At 40.8% G+C, this 22,869-nt stretch overlaps 2 protein-coding genes across 6 annotated transcripts in view; both read left to right on the plus strand.

Moving 5' to 3' along the window:
- Positions 1-6,928, plus strand: part of acap3a (ArfGAP with coiled-coil, ankyrin repeat and PH domains 3a) — a 60,067-nt gene extending 53,139 nt beyond the window's left edge. For both annotated transcript variants that reach the window (XM_027288601.1, XM_027288602.1), the window contains exons 22-25: positions 78-187; positions 679-789; positions 889-950; positions 6,040-6,928. In XM_027288601.1, the coding sequence (XP_027144402.1) occupies positions 78-187; positions 679-789; positions 889-950; positions 6,040-6,146 (390 nt within the window). In that variant the 3' untranslated portion in view covers positions 6,147-6,928. The remainder of the gene's footprint in view (positions 1-77; positions 188-678; positions 790-888; positions 951-6,039) is intronic.
- A 1,928-nt stretch (positions 6,929-8,856) lies between these two features.
- ccnt1 (cyclin T1) lies at positions 8,857-17,188 on the plus strand. Of its 4 annotated transcripts, none has more exons than XM_010752384.3 (9): positions 8,857-9,094; positions 10,052-10,133; positions 10,785-10,913; positions 11,362-11,422; positions 12,573-12,635; positions 12,755-12,809; positions 12,950-13,113; positions 13,218-13,288; positions 13,729-17,188. In XM_010752384.3, the coding sequence occupies exons 1-9, from the start codon at positions 8,922-8,924 to the stop codon at positions 15,013-15,015; spliced, it is 2,085 nt and encodes a 694-aa protein (XP_010750686.2). In that variant the 5' UTR covers positions 8,857-8,921; the 3' UTR covers positions 15,016-17,188. The 4 variants fall into 4 exon arrangements, with proteins under 4 accessions (XP_010750686.2, XP_027144375.1, XP_027144373.1 ...); XM_027288574.1 differs by having other exon boundaries at positions 12,764-12,809; XM_027288572.1 differs by lacking the exons at positions 8,857-9,094; positions 11,362-11,422.
- Positions 17,189-22,869: the final 5,681 nt, after the last annotated feature.

Raw genomic sequence — 22,869 nt, forward strand, 5'->3', positions numbered from 1 at the left:
TCTTAAAGTCTTAAAGGTGTGAAAATAACCCTGATGACGTCACAGTGATGCCTTGTTGTTGTTTTCTTTTATTTCAGGGTTCATTGATCGCCTGCGAGTTCCTGCTCCAGAACGCCGCTGACGTCAACCAAAGAGACACGAGAGGGAGGGGCCCGCTGTATCACGCCACATATCTGGGACACACGGGGTGAGTCACGAGCTGCTGTTTACTCCGTGATGATACATTTGAGTCTGTCATAGTTTCCACTTGAACAAAAACGTGCTTTTATTGTTCTGGTTAAGATATTCTCACGACGGACCTCATGTCAAATCACTCAGCGCTGTAGCTGGAGGTTTCCAGACCTTCCAGCTCCTCACTACCCCTCAAAACAGCTTGTAACCTTTCATGTGTGAGGATGTTAAAAAATATACCAAAGGGAAACACATGGATCAGATCACCTAACCTAGCCCAGGGATTGGTGGCTCAGGACGGGCGCTCCTCGTGGTCCGACGATGCGCCTCCCAGCCAGTTAACGGACATAATTTTACTACACAAACTTTGGTGAATCCGACACAATTAAACCTCGTTAAGGATTTTAAAAAAAGTTCTTACATGAGGTCGGTTTTCTGCAGCTGCCTCTTTGAATCACAGAATAAAAATCTGATTTGATTCGACGTGTTTGATCTTTGTGTTTTCAGGCAGGTGTGTTTATTCCTGAAAAGAGGAGCTACACAGAATGACGGCGATGAAGACGGTCAGGACCCTTTGAGCATAGCTGTACAGCAAGCCAACGCTGATATCGTCACACTGTATGTTAATGATGTTAACACTTCCCATAAAGCTTTTTATTCTCCGTCTTTGATCACTTTTTAACACTCCGCTCGGCTTCTCTTCGGTTCTTCTTTCAGGTTGCGTCTGGCCCGGATGAACGAGGAGATGCGGGAGTCCGAGGGACCGTTTGGACAACCAGGTCAATACCCGACGAGCAGCCCCACTGAGCAGCAATATAAGAAATGCATTCAGGAGTTCATCTGTCTCCACATAGCAGAATACTAGAGCCCAGTGCGGTTACACTGAAACCAGTGCAGGGGGTGCCAGTAGACAGATGACTGACTGACAGGGAGACACGCCGGGGATCTTCACATTTTCTCCGCTTGTTTTTCACCGCCAGATTAACTTCGTCTCTACGTCAGATATATCCGAATAAGTGAAGTGTTCCTCTCCCCGGCACAGTCTCCTGACTTTAGACACTCAGGATCACACACAGACTCAGTATTAACCTCCTTTTAAATGATGTCAGATTCAAACCGACGGGTTTCTCGGTTGCCAAAACAAAAGCTTCGTCCAGGCGCACACCGGTCCAATCACAGCAGGGTTAAGAAATCACTGCCAGGGAATGGTTAGCCACTTTTTTAAAAATAAAAAAAAAAGATTATCCAGCAGCACTATTAAAGCAATCAATGAACCACAGATAGAGTCGTCAGCAGGGTGTTCAGGAACAGCTTTTTATTTGGAGGTGTTGGAGGCTACAGGGTGCTCTGAACCAAAGACCTGACACATTTCAGCTTCATCATGTGAGGAGCTCGTCCGTGGTACAGTTTGAAAAACAGACTCTCAGTCGGAGCTCTGCTATAAAACAATCTGGTTCTTTGTGTGTGCTTAAAAACTTTAGGGTAGACTTTCTGGGTCACTTTCGGATGAATTCAGCAGCTACAGCGTTGGAGTATTTTGCCACGAAACATTTTAAATTCACCACCAGGCTGGATTCTTATCCAATGGCAGCCGAGCCTCGTGGGTGTTGTCGTAGATGTCCGCTAAAAGGACGCACAAAACTTCTAAAGTAGAGTTTGGAAAGCGGTGGTGACTGTGAAGTGAAGCCAAAAACTGCAGTTCCTCAAACGTCCACTTGAGGCTGGCTCCAGAAGTGAGTCAGTCTCCATAAGTCCCCATGTTAGACAGCAGAAATAAACATGTTTACAGCCTGGTACAAAAAACAGTTTTGGTCTCTGTAGCTAATTTCCCCGTTCATGACAACTGTACTGAGGGTGAATTTATATACAACTCACCTGTTCACATTATATTAAGGCTTAAAGTTATGCAGGATTAAGAGCGTGGACGCTTTGATTGACAGATTTTGAGCTTGGTTGACGTCATGCCATGTTTTGTACTATCAGTGGTCATTAATCTTAGAGAAACACTTCTGGAACCAGCAGCTCCTCTCACTTCAAAACAAAGTATTCGTAGCGGTTTAAAGCCAAATCATCTCGTACAGGGTGTTGCGGTCGATTCTCGCCTGTTCAGGGTCGATTAATCGGAGCTGACTTGAGGATGTGTCGTCCGTGAGCGCGTGATTAAAAACGGCGGTGAGGTTTAACTTTGAGGAACGGAGAGAAAACGATCGTTATCGATCGAGTGAAGCTTAATTATGCACTTTTTTTCTTACCAACGGTGATTTTAGATTTTGTTTTTCGATCTCACGTCGTCGTACCTTTGTTTTTTTATTTTGTTTTTATTTATGACGAAACTTTCAGAGCAATAGTGCAATGATGATTTCAGCGCAGATGATCTGTATTTTTTCTATTATGTTTGACAACAATGTGCAGATGGTATTTTTTTAAGCTGGAGATAGTTTGTTCTGTTTTTTTTTTTCTCACACGCGTAGCGTCAGTATTATATTCTCATTATGAGAAACAGCCAATCACACACAGTTTCATAACATATAATAATATAATCACTTGGATGGACATTTTTTTGATAACTCACACTTAACTAACGTGTATATACAGTATTTGTATGTTCGAATGTTTGTTTATAGTAACGTATCAGTTAGATTTGTTCTTTGTTTGCATGGGTGGCTGTTGCCCAGGTCTTCCTGATCCCTGTTGCTTTTGTTTACTTCTGTGCCCGGTGTATGTGAATATTTGACATTTAGTATTGTTTAAACAATGTTAATATCCATATTATGAACTGCCAAATCATGACGACGGTGCATGGAAAGACATTCATGACAGAAACGGATGCATGTCTTCCATTTGCTGGATGAAAAAAGCTTGATGGCAATGAACTCGGCAGCCCGGTCGCTGCCCCAAACTCTGTTCAAAGATCTCTTTTATGCTCTAAAATGATAGATGGTGGTCTGACGTTTACTTTTGGTCCGACCCCCCTCGGTAGCTCACAGTAAATGGAAGCGATCCAGCCGAACACGACTGTTGGTTAATGCGTTGAACAGCCTCGTATCCGAGGCTTAAAGAAAAATATTTTCCCAAAGATTTTGTTTGTCTTTGACAGATGCTGATGGACTGTTGGGGTTTAGTTCAAACCAAAGAGCCAACAAGTGTTTTTACCATTTTCTTTCTTATGGAAGGCCACGAGTCCGAAGGGATTTATTTTAATTATAAGGGACTGTATGAAAATTATTCAGGCGGGAGGTTGAACCCTGAGTTTGACTTCTTAGTACAATATTTAGTTTGGTCTCAACTGAACCTGAAGATTAACTTACTTCAACCCTCCCTCTGAAAATCTTGTTTTAAAGATCTCCAGTTGCTGCAGTGATGCACAGGTGTACCCCGGGACATTGTGACATCACTGTTAGACGTGGGGGTAAAGTAAATGTGACTAAAACTGAGGCTATCCAGGCAGATTCATGGACTTAACTATCATACTCTATATGACACGAGGAGGTTTCCTTTAGTTTTTATGAGAGAGAGAGCTAGCTGTGGTTGAGCGACATAGACCGTGAATGAGAGTGAGGGAGCAGGCGACAAAAAAGTTGGTTAATCAGTGAGATAAAAAGTTATTTGCTGATTGTGTCACAGTGGTTGCGTTGAGGACAAGTAAAGCGTTTCAGACCAGATCAGCTAACAATACGGCTTACAGGTTACAAACCACACCCCTTCAGTGAACCTGGGTAAAAACACGTATTCGTAACATCGATTTCCGCCTCATAACATTTTAAGTGTATTCTCCAAAAGAAGTAGATTGAGCTGTCTGGGTCATGAAACCGCCTCTTACCTTCCCCCTCTAATACTTTTCATACAGTCCCTATGTTGAGTCCTTCAGCAGTGAAAGAGCAGCTCACTCCTTTTCCTCGTCAGCAAAGATTCAAAGCACTTTTGAAAGCAGCCCCCCTTTTTTTCTTACACCGTGAACTACAGGTGAACTACACGCCACCTTTAGAACAGGAAGCTGATGAATGATGTCATTACTAACAGTGATTTGCATACGATTACGTGTTGTACAGTACGATGTGTCTACAGTGTTGACTGTTGTGTATAAAAAAACTATTAACACTTTAACCTGCTTGCTTCTAACATGCAATTTTTAACTCTCTTGTATTTTTTCTGTCTCTGACTGTTACCTGTAAAAAAAAATGTCGACCTGCATATTAACACTGCTACTTATTTTGTTCATTAACTCCTCTCAGTGTCTTCTGAAATTATAATAAATGAAGATGTGACTAAACCTTAACCTCTCCCTTCACTTCTTTAACAGCACTAACAAACTTCTGACTTACTGATACCGATTTTCACAGCATGATGTTTGTAACATATTTACTGTGTGACCGAGAATGTGAATGATGTGTTTGAATATGCACGGTTTAGTTTAGCATTTATAAGCAGTATATAGATATTAGTACATTAATCAATGTGATATATTATAAGTAGTTTAGTCAGTTGACAGTTAATCTGAAACTATTTTGATAATCGAGGAAAATATACAAACATGGGTTTAAAATGTGAAAATATGATGCTTTTCTCTGTCATACATGACGGTAAACTGAATATTTGGACTGTTGACTGGGCAGAGTGAGATATTTGAACATGTCAGTGGGATTTGACAGATTGTGATGATGATTTTTCACAATTTTCTGACATTTCAGGGTAATGCAGTCATAGAAAACATAAGCATTAAAAGTAAAGACTCAAGTTGAGTACAATTACCTCAAACTGTGAAGCCGCGACCATGAAAATGGTGTATAACTCAACATAACATGGACATTATGTAACAATATAATGTAGCTGTAAGTAGATATGAGAGTATTTTTACATACAGTGCTAGAAAGTACGTTTACTCTGCTACTGTATTTATGTGTAATTAAGTACAAATTCTAGGTACTTTAGTCTTTTCACTCCACTACATGTCAGTGGGAAATATTAATACTAATTACAAGTTACTTGTAATTGATGCTGCACTTTCCACCACTTCATATTTTTTCTTCAGCTTCTTCAAAAACTTTTTTATTCTGTGTCCAATTTTTTTGAAAATGGAAACAGATATGACCAATTCAAATCAGGAACATAAACATTTCCATGTCCAGATTTTGGTGAATGAACATCCATAAATTAGACAACTTAATCATCCTAAAACATCAGCTCCTGTCAGCCTCCATCAGGCAAACATGATGTGTACCTTACGTATGACGTATAACCACCTCAACAGTAAGAAACACACATCTGAGAAAAATCAGTGATCATGCACAAACGTCACAGCTTCACAAATGTGACGATTTGCAGCTTTTATTATAAAAGTTGTAAAGTAAATGTTAGAATATTTCCCTCTGACATGTAGTGAACTGAAAAGATTCAAATACCTACCTAAAGTAGTTAGTTACTTTTCACCACTGTATGTCTGATGATTCACAGAAGGCATTCAGAAACTTTCATAAATACTTATATAAACCAGGTTAAAGTCTTACACTCTCTCACACTCACTCATACACAAACAGGGAAAACCAGGAATGTCCATTCCCCCCTTTTTTTTTTTTTTTTTTAATTAGCCGAGCCTGGGAGCTCTCATGGGATACAAAAGAGTTCAACTGCTTTTGTCGTGCCGGGTAGATTCAGCCGTTACCATGACCACGGGCAGAGTAAAGGCCCAGAATCTGCAGGGCTGAAAGAGGGGAAGCTTCACGGTGCCTCGGCCTCCATTCATGAGGCTCTTTTCTTACCCAGGAGCTCCTCTGCTTTCTGTTTTTTACCTTCATATAAAAGATGTTTTGACTGTTTCCATGACCAATCAGCTCTCGTTTTCATCATCGCTGTTGTTTTCTTCTCCATCAGGAGACGCCACATACCTTGACATCTTCAGGGAGTTTTCCCACATGGCGTCCCACAACCCGGAGAAGCTGAAACGAAGGAGTGTGCACTTCAGGCACTCCTTCAGGTAGTCCACCAGGCAGGAACACGGTCACATACTTGAAAAGTGCAGCAGCCACTTTCCATATGATGCTTCAGTTCAACATTATAACTCATCCCGAGCTTCAGATCTGATAGAAAAAGGCTCAGACGTACATTTTATTCCTCGATTTCTCACCTTAAAGTGGCTCGAAGTGAAGAAATGCTGTCGTTCATTCAGTGTTTAGAGTAGCTGCATTATATCTGCAGGAGTCCTGTGCTGTTCTTAGATCAACCTTTTATTTTGAAATGAGGATCAGCTGGTCTTTTCCTCTCATAAATATAGCAATGCTTTTTGTACAGAGTTAGATGAGACGTTTAATAAAATGCCAAGCACTTGTTTTTCTTTATTTTCTTTGTATGAATTTGTTTCGCTGCGTCAGTTTCTTTATCATTGAAGGATTTTTGATCAATACTCTACATAAAAAAAACATCTGTGTGTGTTTAATGCATGCCTGTACTCTCATTATATTCATACTTAAACTTGAATTCAGCTATGTGTCATATCATTAGTTATCATCAACAATCCAACAGCTTGAAGTCGACATGTTGTGAGTTTATTTTCTTATGAAATGTGTCTGTATGTTTTTTGTTTTTCATCGACTATGCTGGTGTAGTCTCGTTGTTTTTAAATGCAGTACCACTATGAAAATCAGTGCTTCTGTTACTGTGTACATGCTGTAGAGGCATAAATGCTCTAATATATCTGAATGAACAGGAATATTTGATGACAGGTGGATGAGAAATAAACATTGTTTGTGTTTACACACATGCAGTGAGAGACCTCTTGACTGACTCACACACACATGAAGCTAAGACGACAGCACCCTCCTGTGTTCAAATGTGAGATTAAAACGTCCCCACCAGTATATGAGGACAATTTAAAGGATGATTTGGGACTTTTACTTGCAAATGTAGTTTTAATCATTGCGTCTGACACAAGGCTACGTTCAGATCACAGACCAGACTGTAGGAACCACAAGGAACCCTGCATAGACAGTAAAATATATGATGCTGTCTCATAATATAGTAGGGATAGAATTCAGGGATATAACCTATTCTGGATTTTACAGGTAGTCAAAAGGGGAGAAAGATGATCTCCGATGCTGGATCCTGTCAGTAAATCAGTGTGTAAATGTGTTTGTTTATGTTTTTGTGCTTTTAAGATAAGATGACATGAGTTAAGTTAGGTTAAAACAAGACAAGACTAGTTTAAATACTTCTTTAAGTCATGGTTGGAGCACATTTCTACATATAAGAGAAATTAAGATGTGCTTCAAGAATCAGGCTCGGTAAGAAATAAAAATAGATAATAAGATTTATAAAATAATATAAATAAATATTCATTTTATCTGACACTCATTTCATATCTCTGCATATGCAGTTAAAAAAGGTGATTATTGCAGGTAATGTCAGTTCTAGTTGTGAAGGTTTTTTAAAAAATGTTTAATCATCTGTTGATTGTTGTGGTGCTATTTCTAATTGTTAAAGGTCATAATCTACAACTAGCTTTTAGAAAGAGCGAGTAGTAACGTGGTGATAAGTTATACAAAGTAATAAATAACTGTACCCAATGTCGTATTCAAAATAAAAATTTTTTAATTCAAATTATTATATACTGCACATTAGGAGGGAAGAACTTGATAATAAATAGTTATTTGTAGAATCAATAGATAAAGTTCCTAGCACAAACTTTATTTTATTTATATAACGTTTATTTTTAAGGGTGTTCACAAGGTGGATAAAAATTATTCATATATATATTATATATATATATATCTATATATATATATATATATATATATATATTAGGAGAGAGAGAGAGAGCGAGAGAGAGGAGAGAGAGAGAAAAATAAAATGAAATAAAATATATAGATAAAATATATAGAAAAATAAAATGAAATAAAAGTTTATATATACCTTTATGTAAAAACAAACTATGTGAACAAGTAACTATCTATTAAGAACAAATTATATATCTGATAATTATGTATATATATATTATATATATATACTATATCTATATATATTTATATGATATTTAGTATATATAAAGGTATATAAAACATCACAATTTACAATTAAATAATGTGCAACAACTGCCAAAAAAGTGATTCACCTTGTTGTGTCAGATTTAGATTGTGTGCAGATATATAATATATATATATATATAATATACAACAACAACAGCAACAACAACCATAAGAAAAACAAAATACACAACACAAAAAATAGAAAAAAAATTATTTTTAATAATATAATATAGTTTAAAGTGCAGAGCAGTGTGAAATGAGTTAACAAGCTGAAAAATAAGGTGCTGTTCCTCACAAGATAATCATATTATATATATAATATATATATATCTATATAGATTATCTATATATTATATATATATATATATATATATATATATATATATAATATATATATATATATTATATATATAAAATTACCACACACACACACACACACATACCTAATATATTATATTATATATATTAAACGTAACATATTATGATATCACATGTTATGTGTGTCACATGTTTTGTCATCCTGTATTAAATAAATAATAAGTCACGTTATATAATATATATATAATATATATATATATAAAGAATATTTAAATCAGCTGCTTTCGGTTGCCTTGGTGACCCCTGTCGGCCGCGCGCGGCACCGCGCTGGCGCCCCCTCCCTCTCGCCGCGCTCTCGCGCGTGTGACGTATGTTCCTGTGACGCGCAGAAATTTTAAACTCTCGTCCTTCTCAGTGATGGCGGCTTCGTTTCGTTCTCTCCCCGCAAGCTGTAACAACAAATGGTACTACACCCGGCCACAGATCGACAACAGCCCGTCCCGGAGAGCCGGACTCGACCCCGACAAGGAGCTGTCGTACCGGCAACAGGCGGCGAACCTGCTGCAGGACATGGGCCAGCGGCTCAACGTGTATCTTTTGTCGGAGGCGTTAGCGCCGAGCTAGCGACGTTTAGCTCCGTGCACACGAAGCCGGCTCGGCCCGTTTGTTTGTTTGTTTGTTTGTTTGTGTTCGTGTTCGGTGGCGTTTCGTTTGTTTTCACGTCTCGTGTCCGTTTAACGAGGCTGTTTTGTGAGTTTAACGTCCGCGCGGCCGTTACCTGCGAGCGGCGTAGTTACCGAGAGAGAGAGAGGCCTGTGCGGTGTGCGGGCCTTCAGCGGGACGTTAGCATCACAGCAGCGGGCCGACCTGCTTTGTTTGACACTTTGTCTCTCTGTGTGTCCACAGATCTACATTTATATATGATCTGTGAGGACGGACAGCTGTGTTGTTGCCTCTGAGCTGCTGATGGACTTTATTTATCCCAACAGCAGCAGCAGCATTACACACAGAGACAGACAACACGAGAATAAAAATATAAAGAACAAACTACACATGATACAATATCAAAATAGCAATGGTAAATAAAATATATTGTACAAAAGTATATGTACAATATACTGTAATTTTTAGTTGTGGATCATGCATGTCTGTCCACTGTGTGATGGACAGGCTGCTGCTCATCGTCCATGATTTATTCAGTTTATTCAGCGTCCGTCCAAGCCGCCTTCATGATCTTAAGTCTGTTGGTGTCGCTGACTCTGATGCAGCTGCCCCAACAAACAACAGCAAAGGAGATGGCACTGGTAAAACATCTCCAACATCTTGCTGCACACCGTTGAAGTATCTCAGCTTTCTTCTTGTGTTAGATTTCCAGTCCAGTCTGTTGTCGATCGCCACTCCGAGGTGTTTGTAGTCCTCCTCCACCTCCACTCTGATCCGTAGTGGCTGACTTTGGCTTCATTAAAGCTCCTTTAACACATGCAGTGAAGTGTTCGATGATTTGACATGTGTGTCAGTTAGTGTCCTTAACTACCCTCCATCATCAGGTCCCAACTTACAATTAACACAGCCATCGTGTACATGCATCGGTTCTACATGGTCCAGTCATTCACCAGATTTCACAGAAATGTAAGTATCTGTCTGTCTGTGCTCATGTCTTATAGTCTTAGAAGAAGATCAGTCCCTCGAAAACCCAGAGCAGCCTTCCATACTTTGGTCCATGCTGGACTTGAACCGGCCACCCTCCTCCAGTTCCCAAGCCAAGTCTCTATGGACTGAGCTGCTGTCGCACCCTCAGAGTCATCTTCCACCTCAAGAACAGCCCGACTCCACAAATCACAACTTTGATCCGCCACCGCACACCATCCGAAACTTTTAAATAAACACCAGTACACCCAAAACACAGCTGCTCGCCCCCCGTCCCCACTGACTCCTCGTCCCACAGCGCATCAAGTTCAAAATCCTCCTCCCAACGCACAAAGCCCAACATAACCAGACTGTCCCGTCTGATGCGAACCTCCGGACTCCACCACCCAGGTCCAAGCACCAAACCTGGGGTGACGGAGCCTTTTTTCCGTAGCTGCCGCCCTCCCCAAACACACCCACGACTGTACCGACCTTCAAATCTCTGACAAAAACACACCTCCTCCCTGCTCTTAATGTTAAAGCTTGAGTCGTCTGTGCTTTTTAGTCTCCTGTTTGGATGTTTTCACCAGAAAAATGCTCGTAAACAAGATGTATTATTATTATATCTACTTATTTTTGGTGTGTCCTCTCCAGGTCATCGCTCCTGCCGCTCTCTTCCTCGCCGCAAAGGTCGAGGAGCAGCCCCGAAAGCTGGAACATGTTATCAAGGTGGCCCATGCATGCCTCAATCCTCAGGAGCCTTCTCCAGATGTACGCAGCGATGTAAGTGTTGGGCTGTAGTGAGAACAAATCGCCTCCCGTCTCCTCCTGCGTTCACCCGATAGGGCCGTGATTTCACCTCTGTAACATTGCGCCGTAAAGGGAATGAATTTGTGATAATTGGTTAATTTTTACTGATTATTGCCTGTAAACGTTCCTTTGTGTCCGAGCTTCAGTTGTAGATGACACATCCCGATTTCCTGCTCGTAGGACCGGCGCTGACGCTTTTCACTTCACATTTAAACTTGGTACAAGTGCATGACAAGGTTTCTCCAACCTCGGGCGCTGAGGCTGCTTATACACCCGACACATTGCATCCCGGTGTCTGTGTTTAACACTTGTAAAACTACACTGTGTAGCTTTAACCGGCTCTACGTGAAAGTGGGTTTAATGTGTTTGACAAAGGATAGAGGCCTCCCAGTGAGTAATGTGCCTGTCCTCTCAACCTCAGGCTTACCTGCAACAAGCCCAAGACCTGGTCATTCTTGAGAGCATAATACTCCAGACCTTGGGTAAGTTGGGAAGGAAGAACTGGGTCTTTTTATGATTTCCCTCCAGAAACACATGTGATCATAAACATAGTGCTAACATGTTTTTACTTCTGTCCACAGAAAGCCGTTAGCAGGTAGCAGCAGCAGAAAGACAAATTCATGCTTCACATTAGCAGCTTTCACCCATTTTTTTTTGTTTTTAACTTCCTTTATGTCCTTAACTTTTTACGTTTCCCTCCTTTTTTCTTTTCCACACATTTTTAAGCCATCTATTTGAGGACTGTGAGATGAATCGCTGCAGTGGCACGAACAAGGGCGCATTCAGACAGAGTCCGTCACTGAAAACGCGTCATTTGAGTGGGTTAGTGCGCTTTGGCTGTTTAGGAAAAACGCAGCGACCTGCAGAGAAGTCGAGTCAGATCCGACTTTTGTAAAGAAAAGAAAAAAACGCAGCCTGGCGTCACGCTGCAGCCGCCAATCAGACGATCAGACCGGTCAAACCTCCACAGTCAGCCTGAAATGTCTGATACTCGACCTGTTGTGTTCTGGCATTGTTTGTTTCATGAAGCAGCTTCTAAATCTGAGTCTGACTGAAGTTTACGCTGCCAAATAGAGACACGAAGAAGTTTAGAGAGAGTTGGCAGTGGTTGAGCAACTTAAACGGTGAATGAGAGCGAGGGAGCGGCGGCCTCGACAGTGAAATATAAAGTGATTTTTCAGATTTTCAGCACAAACACACACACCCTGTGCCAAAGCGCCTGATCCTGTCTGAATGCGCCGTAATGGCTTTTTAGTGTGTTTGCAACCTGCTTACTCCTTTCCTGTGCTTTCAAGCTTGGAGTAGACAGCTGGCGACGATCACATTGGCTTAAATTAAAAACAGCAAATCAATTCTGTTGTTCTGTTTAAAAAAAAAAAAGGTTCAGTGTCATACAACAAAGCAAGAGTTTGGAAAAGATCATTTTATGTTTTTCACGTCCATCTGTTCATGTTTTCGGAAAGGACCTCGTGCAAAGTGACGTTCACATAGTCTATTACAGAATTCATTCTCTGGTTTTCAGGAACTTTAATCTTTATCATGGAATTTGGATAAAATAAAATCGATGTTGTGCGTGTTATCGGTTGCGTTTCATTTATCAAACTGTCTCTTTTTGTCCCTTCTTTATTGCAGCTTTTGAAATCACCATCGACCATCCGCACACTCACGTTGTCAAGTGCACTCAGCTCGTCAGAGGTGAGCATCAACTCTTCAATTTTTGTTTTCAAATTGTCTTCAGACATCTCCCGTTGATTGTACGCTTGCATGTAAAATTCTTAATTAGCAGGTTTTAAGTATGTTTTTTTGTTCTGTTGTTGTTCCAGCGAGTAAGGATTTGGCTCAAACATCATACTTCATGGCCACCAACAGGTATATTCACAGTTCACTGTTGTTTTTGACATGAAGGCACGTTTTCACGTCTTTTTCTTAAACTCAATATACTGAATGTCTGTTCTCTCTCCTCCTCTTTCTGTTTCTTGTTTCTTTCCGGGACGTATCCTGCCACGTAGTCTGCACTTGACCACGTTCTGCCTGCAGTACAGTCCGCCGGTCGTGGCCTGTGTGTGCATCCATCTCGCCTGCAAATGGTCCAACTGGGAGATCCCCGTGTCCACAGATGGGAAACACTGGTGGGAGTACGTCGATCCTACAGTTACCCTCGAGCTGCTGGATGGTATGTGCCGTAAATAAACTTTGGTCCCGTCCACGTACGAGCAGGAAGCAGACGTGCGAGTCAAATAAATGTTGAGGTTTCAGCTTCTTTGTAACTTCTTCCAGAGCTCACGCACGAGTTCCTGCAGATTCTGGAGAAAACGCCCAGCCGGTTGAAGCGGATTCGCAACTGGAAGGTGCGCGCTTCTTCCCATGAATCTTTGTGATTTACAGCAGCGGTCCCCAATCTCTTTTTTTCCCGCCATGAACTGGATTCATATAAGACGATGGTTTTAACGGACAAATATGACAAACTAAAATTATATGACCATTATGCTGAATCAGTCAGAGCCCTGACCAGCGAGCTGGTCCCATGGAGGCGTAATGGGAGACACCTGAAGTGTGTTCCTTATGTCCAGTCTAGGTTAACGTATCACGTGACCAACACGAGCATTCTGACATCTGTCAAGAGGCAGAGACGGATGTATCCAGTCATATATCAAAATAAAGCATCTCTCAGACTCTGATAATCACTAAAATAACGTTTTATTAATTCTTTCTGTGCTGCTTGGAGCGGTACTGGTCCGTGGCCCGGCTGATTTTTGTTGACTGTTTTCTGTGTTTTCTTGCCTTCCAGGCTGGAGGTCAGACACCAAAAGCCAAGCCGAAAGTCAAAGAGGAGGGTGACCAGAGAGACACCATGATGAGCATGATCTCTATGGCCTCGTCAGAGAGCACCGTGGCGGGCCTGATGAGCCTCTCAGCTCCACCTTCTGCGTCCTCCTCCTCGTCCATAGATGACAAGGACAGGGTTGCTTCCGGCAGCGCTCAGACTTGGAGTGGAAAACTGGAGCAGCAGCCCAACAATGAGGTTCACGCTCCAGCTAAGGTGTCGCTGAGTGAGTATCGCGCCAAGAACGCAGACGTCCTCGCCGCCCAGAAGAGGAAACTGGAGAACATGGAGGCCAGCGTGAAGAGGGACTACGCCAACGCCGCCCAGGCTCTCATTGGTCAGCAGCAGAGAAAGGAGAAGCAGCAGCACCATCACCAGCAGTCCAGCTCCTCCTCCTCCGACATGTCCAACCCGTCACCCATTATCCTGAAAATCCCGCTGGAGAAGGAGCGGCACGACAGGAGCTCTCTGAAAATGCGTTTCCCCCTCGCTGGTGGAAAAGGAGGAGGAGGAGGCAGCGGACACAGCACCAGCAGCGCCCGAGGCCAGGATCAGGACATCAAAGTCAGGATACGAGTGCCCGAGAAGCAACGTGGGAGCTCGGGAGAGGAGGGCAAGAGCAGGGACAAGCACAGGGAACGATCCAACCACCACCACCACCCCCACCATCCCCACCACCACCATTCCTCCTCTAGCGGTGCCTCGCTCTCCTCTTCACACAAACATTCGTCCAGCTCCGGCGGGGCGGTAGGAAGCAGCAAAAAAGTACCCAGTGACTCTTCTAGGACGAGCTCTTCATCCTCTTCCACCTCACGTAAGAGGACACACTCCCAAGATCCCACGGCGGGCTCTCACCCCGCCACTAAAGTCAGCAAGTCCTCGAGGAACCCCTACCAGCTCCCGTCCCTTTCTTCCTCCTCTGGGCAAACTCTGGGTCACGGTTCTGACATTCTTCCCGCCCTAGGCCTCCCCCACCACCAAGGGAGCTACTCACACTCCAAAGGCGAGAAGACGGACACTAATGGGCACGGCGCGGCGGGCGGAGCCCAGTCGAACGAGTACCAGGACACTTTTGAAATGCTGAACTCGCTTCTGAGCGCGCAGGGCGTCCAGCCGTCCCAGCCATCCATGTTTGACTACAGATCCCAGTACGGGGACTACCGGTACAGCGGCGGCTCCAGAGGGAGCAACCCGAGGCCGCCACCTCTGCCGTCAGAACCGCCTCCCCCTCTGCCGCCGCTACCCAAATGAGTTCCCGATCAGGAGATGTGTCGTGTACATTGTACTTGACATCACAAACATCCATGTTGTTACATATAGTATTGTTTTTTTTTTTTTTAATTAACTCACCCACGTTTTTTATAGTCGGCGTGAGAGCAGCGAAATGTAGTGGTGAGATCAATTTTTTCACGGGGCAATAATGAGAGGCTTTAAAAGCTCGCTAATGTGAGGAGGGGGATACAGAAAAGTGTAGATACAATATTTTTTTGCTCTTCTGTTTCAAATGAAATGTGATGATGGGACCTGATGTTTTTAAACCATCACTGTTTGTTTTTTCTTTTGTTTTTTGGCGGAATCCATTGTCTTGAATTAATGAGGAAAAGATCTCCATCATAGTACCTGTTAGGTCTTCTTACAGACTGTCTTTTTATAATGTTTTTATAGTATGTTATTTATTAATTGAATGCTTTTAAAACAAAACAAAAAACATAGTCCCCCCTCCCTCCTCCTCCTTTTTCTACCTTTTTTTAAAGGTGACCCCTCTTTGTTCTCCTTTGGGGCGGAGGGATATTTCTTCATCACGACTGTACAGGCTAGTTTGAGAGTGCATGTCTCCAAAGCCATCTTTTTAATATTTTTGTCTTTCCTTTTTTTTAAACAGCCATAAACTGACGGTCAAACTCCACCAGGCACGATGCGTCAAGTGTCCGCCGTGGCTGTTGTAGTCAATGTTTCAAACCCCACCGAGAAGCTCCGCGATTCATTTCTGAAACTGTGTTTTTTATTTTTGACGGATGCCGCGAGCAGCCGAGCTCGAGCCGCCAGGAAGTCAGACACAGAAACGTCATAGAGAAGCTGGCAGATTTTCAAAATAAAACTCCCTGGTAGATCAGCCAAAAGGGAAACAATGAAATGACGTCTAAAAAAATGTCCAAATCTGAGCACGTCAACAAAGTCTGGCTGGCTTCTGCGGCACTCCTGGTGGGGTTTGAAGTTAAACGCAGTCGTGCCTGGTGCAGTTTCGCCGTAAAGAAAGAAAATAGGTGACTGCCCGACCCTCTTTATGTTTTTGTTTTATCTCCTGCTTTACTTGGTAAACGATGTACAAAAACTGTAAAATGTTTAAAACAAACATGAAATATTTTTTACATTTTGTTATGAAAAATTGCAAAAAAAAAAAAGATGTAAATTAAGGAAGCTTGTGCTTTTTTTGTTTATTTTTCTTTTTAGATTTGAGTGTTGCAGTCATTGTTTTAAATGGTTGTAAAATATTCATATTCAGATCTCTCTGATGACTACACTAATGGACAGTTTATACCAAGGATTACACATCTGTGGTTTATCAAAGGGTTCAAATAGTTCAAACATATCTAACCCCAGTATGGTCACAATGAAGGAAATGCCAACACAAATAATCCCTCTAGAGAAGAAATGTGAGTTGTTAATCATGTCGCGTGTCTGTCATTTTTCCTCCGGAGGTGTTTTTAGGGTGGACATAGGGCAGCATATATGGATGTACTTCATTTAAAGTCACTGTCAGTCACCCTGAAACTGTGCCCGGGGTTTAAAAAAAAAAAAAAAAAAACTTTTTCAGCTGGTGCTCGCTTTGTGGTGACCATATTGAGCACAGTATATAATAAAGTATTGAAAATACACAAGATATCAAAGCCTAATCGAACGCCATCTGTCTCGTCATCCATGTGTCATGATTGTCTTTCATTTATGCATTTCTTTTTGGGGATGTTTTAAATGTGTGAAGCCCCACTGGTCTGATTTCATTATTTTTTTTAATCATGTCAAACTACATTGGTGGATATTCGTCTTCGTTTTGTTGTAATAATCCATCCACAATGTCATGATTCGAGCAGGTCATCCACATACCTCCACTACAAGGTCATAAGCATGAAGTATAATACTGTTTTAATTAATCTGAATTTGTGGAAGAGGTGCGAGAGAATCGGGTCTCATCTGTACATTTAATTCATACTGAGCTTTATATGGTTTTGATTGTATAGTATTACTGCTCCTTTACCTGCTTTTTTTTCTTTAAGTTTGTAACCAGAAACTCATTTTAGGCAGTTCACAGTAATGCAGTACAACAAATCAGCCATACAATTGTAAAAAAAAAATAAAAATATTTTTGTTCCCTCGATTATTATATGGAAGATAAGCTGAGAGAGTACAGCTCTTTGCTCAGGCAGCAGAGGTTTTATTAGTTATTCAACTCTTTGGTTGTAAAACAGGGAAAACAGTAAATGCACTGAATATTTATCTCGGTAGGTTTATTGCCTACAATGCAATTGACAAAGTGTTACATGTAGACTTATTAGAATAGATGTCCAAAATATATCTTTTTTTTTTATTATTTTAATTTGTTTTTTTATTTGATCTGGACAAATCTTCCAATTTTTTTGTTTTTGTTTGAAGTATTAACTTTATGCTGTGAGAACAGGACACGCATTTCAAAATCAGAAGAAAAAACCCACCTGTGAGAAAAATGGAAGACACTCATGCAACCTAACAATGCAAAAAAACAAAACAAAAAAATCACATAGCTACAATAAAGTTTCATGTTTTTTTTTTTACGTCTTGGTGGTTTTAGTGACACTCAGGTCTGGAAATGAAACGTTTTGGGACTCTCTGTTTCAGTTAAAAGGTTATATGTGAACACTGTTCTTTTTTGATATAATGTGGTTGCTTTATTCTCAATTAAAGTCAATAAATATTTTAAGAAAAAAAAGCTCATTTCTTTTTGTCAGGGGTCTTCAACCAGGGGTCCGTGCCCCTCCTAGGGGGTCTGCAGAGGTACTGCAGGGTGGGGTCTGCCAATTTTTTGTCATAATTGAAAATTTCCCCAAAATGTGAGAATTAATTGCATTAATATGCAATAAAAAGCTACTTTTGACAAAAACTATACATTATTTATAGATTATTCCGTTATGCCTGAATGTTTTATCAATCATAAACACATAAAGGCTAATAATCCAGCATATAAATTGGTTAACTAGAAAATTCCCGCAGAAATTTTGAGAGTGACGAGTGGGCTGTTTCTGCCTGCCGGCCCTAATCAGCTGAGCAGTTACTGCACCTGTTAGAAAGTCAGTTGGAAATGCTGACAGAGAAAGAGAGAAAATACTGAGACCACCCCTCGAACAGGAAGGATTTCTGGCCAAACCGTATTTCCAATCACTGAACCAAAATCACTGGGAGCATCCTGAGCCCTTCCTGAACGTCTACATAGTTATTTTGTGTCGATAAAATTAAGAAATCCGACCTTTAGAGCGATTCAAAGAAGCGTTACTTCTGCTTTCCTCCAGAAATGTTCCCGCCTTTTTAACATGGCTGTGGATGGGTGTTGGTGGTGCATCTTTGTGTGTCAGGCCAAAACTATAAGGCTGACAGCTTTAGCAGACGAATGTGAGTGAGAAGACAAATTTCCCTAAGTTTCTATGTATAAATCATGTCTGTAGTGGGACATTTGAGGCCACGGTAGTTAAATACATTTTATTTTTTCACTGATTTTTCTCTCTGCTCCTCACTCTAGCTGATGATGTCATCCACTCTAGCTCAAACATTCCGCGCAATACACACCCATTATAAACCCAGAAATTTGAGCAAAAACCTGCTCAACTTTGAGCCTTGATAGTTTAAAAACGGTAAAAGTTGTCAATGAGTGAAGCGACTCACTGAAGAGAAGGCAAGAGTACGTACATTTTAAAGTTTAAATGAAGTCTCTCTGTGAAAGTATGCCAGAGCAGTTCATTGTTGAAAATGTCTGTTGAATAATTTTCCCATTTCCCAGTTTCCCATTCATCCCTTCATCGCGAATCTCTTAGAAAAGTAATAGCACTCGAGTTGGGATCAAAACGCACGTTTTGATATATAATTTGTTGGGGTCCTCTCACCGCCGTGGGCCACATTAATGTTCGAAAAAGTGCGGAAGATGAATATTAAGTAGGAAGAAACACGCAGAAGAACAATAGTTGACTCGTGGTCGTGGGCACTCATCACTAATAAGGTGAAATAAATGATGAATAAAGTAAATATAAAAGTTATTATAAGCCAGGCTTAAAATGTGACACATGTGGGGGTCTCTGTTCTGTTTGTCTCTTGTCCTTGAGCTGAAAAAGGTTGACAAAGAAAAAGACCCCTGCTCTAGTTATTGATTTCTGCCTTTAAGGCAGTATTAAATAAACATTTAGCTCTTGAGATAACCCAGTCATCTTATTTATCATGTAAATAAATCATATATGCCGACTGATTATGCAGAAATTATACAATGGTCTTCGTCTGTATCACCAAAAATACAAACTCAGCCTTTTCAGAGCCTCCATATCGATGTTTGTTTGTTTGAACCTGATGACATTTGACCCAACAAAACTATAATCAATAGCTCACACAAAACCTTTTTCCACCGACATGCCACCACACACTCCTCCTGCTGACAGTGTTTTTGTCCTTTCTGGTAGCTTCGTTATTGACGCTGTTGAATGGCACACAGGAGAGCTGCTACATGCCACTAGCCTTTGTGTTTGTGTTGTTGGTAAAGCAACATTAGTCAGCTTTTCTAACCTTTTGTTGTTAATCACAGAGCAGAGTCCATCTAAAGGTCACCGATTTGTTTGTGTACCACCCTGCTCCGAGAGGTGTTTGGCTGTGACGGCCTTTAAGGACTCCCTCTGTCAAAATAACAGTTAACGCTTGCTTCATTTACATAATTACTCAGCTGAATCCTCTCCAATACTGTGCTGTCAAATTGCTATCACAGCATTGAGTCCAATTTCCTCCCCGCCTGCAGCAGCTGAAGATTATTATATATAATATATATATATAGATATTATTAATATAATTATTGTATCATGGTCACTTTCTTTGCAATATTTCTTACACTATGGTCACTTTACATTACAATACTCTTTTTATATATCACGCCACTTTTATCCTCAGTACTTGTCTGTTTTGAAGGTTGATTGTTTTTCGTGTAGGTTATAGATATTTCTGTCTGTTTATTGTGTTTTTTGCCTTTTCTACTTTTTTCTAATTCTGTAGTGTATGCTACACTTTTCTCTGCTGCTGTATTAAGTAAATGTGGGGTGAATAAAGTAAATCTAATCTAGAGATTCAGCCCTTCAATAACAAAACGGGTCCCAAACCCGGAAACGTTTAAGTATATTGCATAACTTACATAATAATATATAAATATATTAGCACCATTCAACAGCAGTTGATCCGATATGAACACAAGCCGTTACTCGTTCATATAAAGTAACGTTAGAGCAGGCGGTGCCGGAGCAGGTGGCTTGTCAAAATTCGACATTTATCAACTTTATTATACGAGTTAATATAAATTATAGATGTAAATCAACAGACACGCGTATTAAAAGCAGTTAAAGTCTCACTTAACGTTAGGTATAACGTGTTTTTGTTGCGTATTTAAACGCCGGAGAAGACGTTTGTAACCGGGCGCCCTCCCTCGTCAGCCCGCCTCTCCGCGCTGCGTCACTGCTTCACTTACGGAGGCGCCATCTTTGTTTAGCAGTTGCTAACGGCAGCTAACGGCTCCTTTCGTTTCTCCTTTCCCTTCGGAACCGGAGTTCTGCTGATTTATCGCGTTCATAGCGTCTTTCTCGATATCATCGACACGTCTCCGTTGCCAGAAGACGAACACAACCGCGTCTTTTTGTTTATAACGGCTCACCTTTGTCTCCCTGTCGTCCGACCGAGTCTAGCTCCGGAGGCACACTACGTCGTTTTTCCTGCATTCCCCCCCTAACTACGTGAGCCCGCCCCTCATCAGAGCTTGATTGGCTGAAGATTCAAAGCCTCTCCTTGGTTAAATCCAGCTGCCAATCAACCAAACTGGCAACAAAGTTAAAAATCTGCTTTACACCCCACTACAGCAGTTAATTTATATAATATATTATATATATAAAAAAAAAATCTCCTTCTTACCCTGGCGGGGTGGTATCTCTGTCATCCTTAAGCTCGGGTCCTTGAGGGTTCTGCGCAGTATCTTTGAGTGTACTAGGACTGCACTCTTCTGGACTGAGGCTTAAGATGTTGTTCCTTTATATATATATATATATATATATATATATATATTATATATATATATATAATATATATTAATATAGCGGTTTTCAGCTCAAGGACAAGAGACAAACAGAACAGAGACCCCCATACATGTGTCACATTTTAAGCTGGCTTATAAAACTTTTACATTTACTTTATTCATCATTTATTTCACCTTATTAGTGATGAGTGCCCACGACCAAGAGTCAACTATTGTTCTTCTCCGTTTTTTTCCTACTTAATATTCATCTTCCGCACTTTTTCGAACATTAGTGCGGCCCACGGCGGTGAGAGGACCCCAACAAATATATATCAAAACGTTCGTTGATCCCGACTCGGTGCTATTACTTTTCTAAGAGTTTCGCGGAAGGGATGAATGGGAAACCCAGAAAAAAATAATAATAATTCAACAGACATTTTCAACAATGAACTGCTCTGGCATACTTTCACAGAGAGACTTCATTTAAACTTTAAAATATAGGTACTCTTGCCTTCTCTTCAGTGAGTCGCTTCACTCATCGACAACTTTTACCGTTTTTAAACTATTAAGGCTCAAAGTTGAGCAGGTTTTTTTGTTAAATTTCTGGTTTCATAATGGATGTGTATTGCGTGAATGTTTGAGCTAGAGTGGATGACATCATCAGCTAAAGTGAGGAGCAGAGAGAAAAATCAGTGAAAAAATAAAACGTATTCGACTACCGTGGCCTCAAATGTCCCACTACCAGACATGATTTATACATGAAAAAATAGGAAAATTTGTCTTTCCACTCCATTCGTCTGCTAAAGCTGTCAGCCTTATAGTTTTGGCATAACACACAAAGATGCACCACCAACACCATCCACAGCCTCATAGACTGCCATGTTAAAAAGGCGACATTTCTGGAAGAAGCAGAAGTAACGCTTCTTTGAATCGCTCTAAAGGTCGGATTTCTTAATTTTATCGACACAAATAACTATGTAGACGTTCAGGAAGGGCTCAGGATGCTCCCAGTGATTTTGGTTCAGTGATTGGAAATACGGTTTGGCCAGAAATCCTTCCTGTTCGAGGGGTGGTCTCAGCATTTTCTCTCTTTCTGTCAGTATTTCCAACTGACATTCTTACAGGTGCAGTAACTGCTCTGCTGATTAGGGCCGGCAGGCAGAAACAGCCCACTCGTCACTCTCAAAATTTCTGCGGGAATTTTCTAGTTAACCTATTTATCTGCTGGATTATTAGCCTTTATGTTTTTATGATTGATAAAACATTCAGGCATAATGGAATAATCTATAAATAATGTATAGTTTTTGTCAAAAGTAGCTTTTTATTGCATATTAATGCAATTAATTCTCACATTTGGGGAAATTTTCAATTATGACAAAAATTGGCAGACCCCACCCTGCAGTACCTCTGCAGACCCCCTAGGAGGGGCACGGACCCCTGGTTGAAGACCCCTGATAAAAAGAAATGAGCTTTTTTTTCTTAAAATATTTATTGACTTTAATTGAGAATAAAGCAACCACATTTATCAAAAAAGAACAGTGTTCACATATAACCTTTTAACTGAAACAGAGAGAGTCCCAAAACGTTTCATTTCCAGACCTGAGTGTCACTAAAACCACCAAGACGTAAAAAAAAAAACATGAAACTTTATTGTAGCTATGTGATTTTTTTGTTTTGTTTTTTTGCATTGTTAGGTTGCATGAGTGTCTTCCATTTTTCTCACAGGTGGGTTTTTTCTTCTGATTTTGAAATGCGTGTCCTGTTCTCACAGCATAAAGTTAATACTTCAAACAAAAACAAAAAAATTGGAAGATTTGTCCAGATCAAATAAA

The sequence above is a fragment of the Larimichthys crocea genome, chromosome XV (assembly GCF_000972845.2).
Source record: "Larimichthys crocea isolate SSNF chromosome XV, L_crocea_2.0, whole genome shotgun sequence".
In the NCBI taxonomy this organism is placed as follows: Eukaryota; Metazoa; Chordata; class Actinopteri; family Sciaenidae; genus Larimichthys; species Larimichthys crocea.

What these genes read in the sequence shown, in the direction of transcription:
- ccnt1 (XM_010752384.3), top strand. Translation starts at nt 8,922, where the DNA reads ATGGCGGCTTCGTTTCGTTCTCTCCCCGCAAGCTGTAACAACAAATGG. An exon ending in GTGCACTCAGCTCGTCAGAG is followed by an intron (nt 12,636 to 12,754) that starts GTGAGCATCAAC and finishes TTTGTTCTGTTG; the next exon opens with TTGTTCCAGCGAGTAAGGAT. An exon ending in TACCCTCGAGCTGCTGGATG is followed by an intron (nt 13,114 to 13,217) that starts GTATGTGCCGTA and finishes AACTTCTTCCAG; the next exon opens with AGCTCACGCACGAGTTCCTG.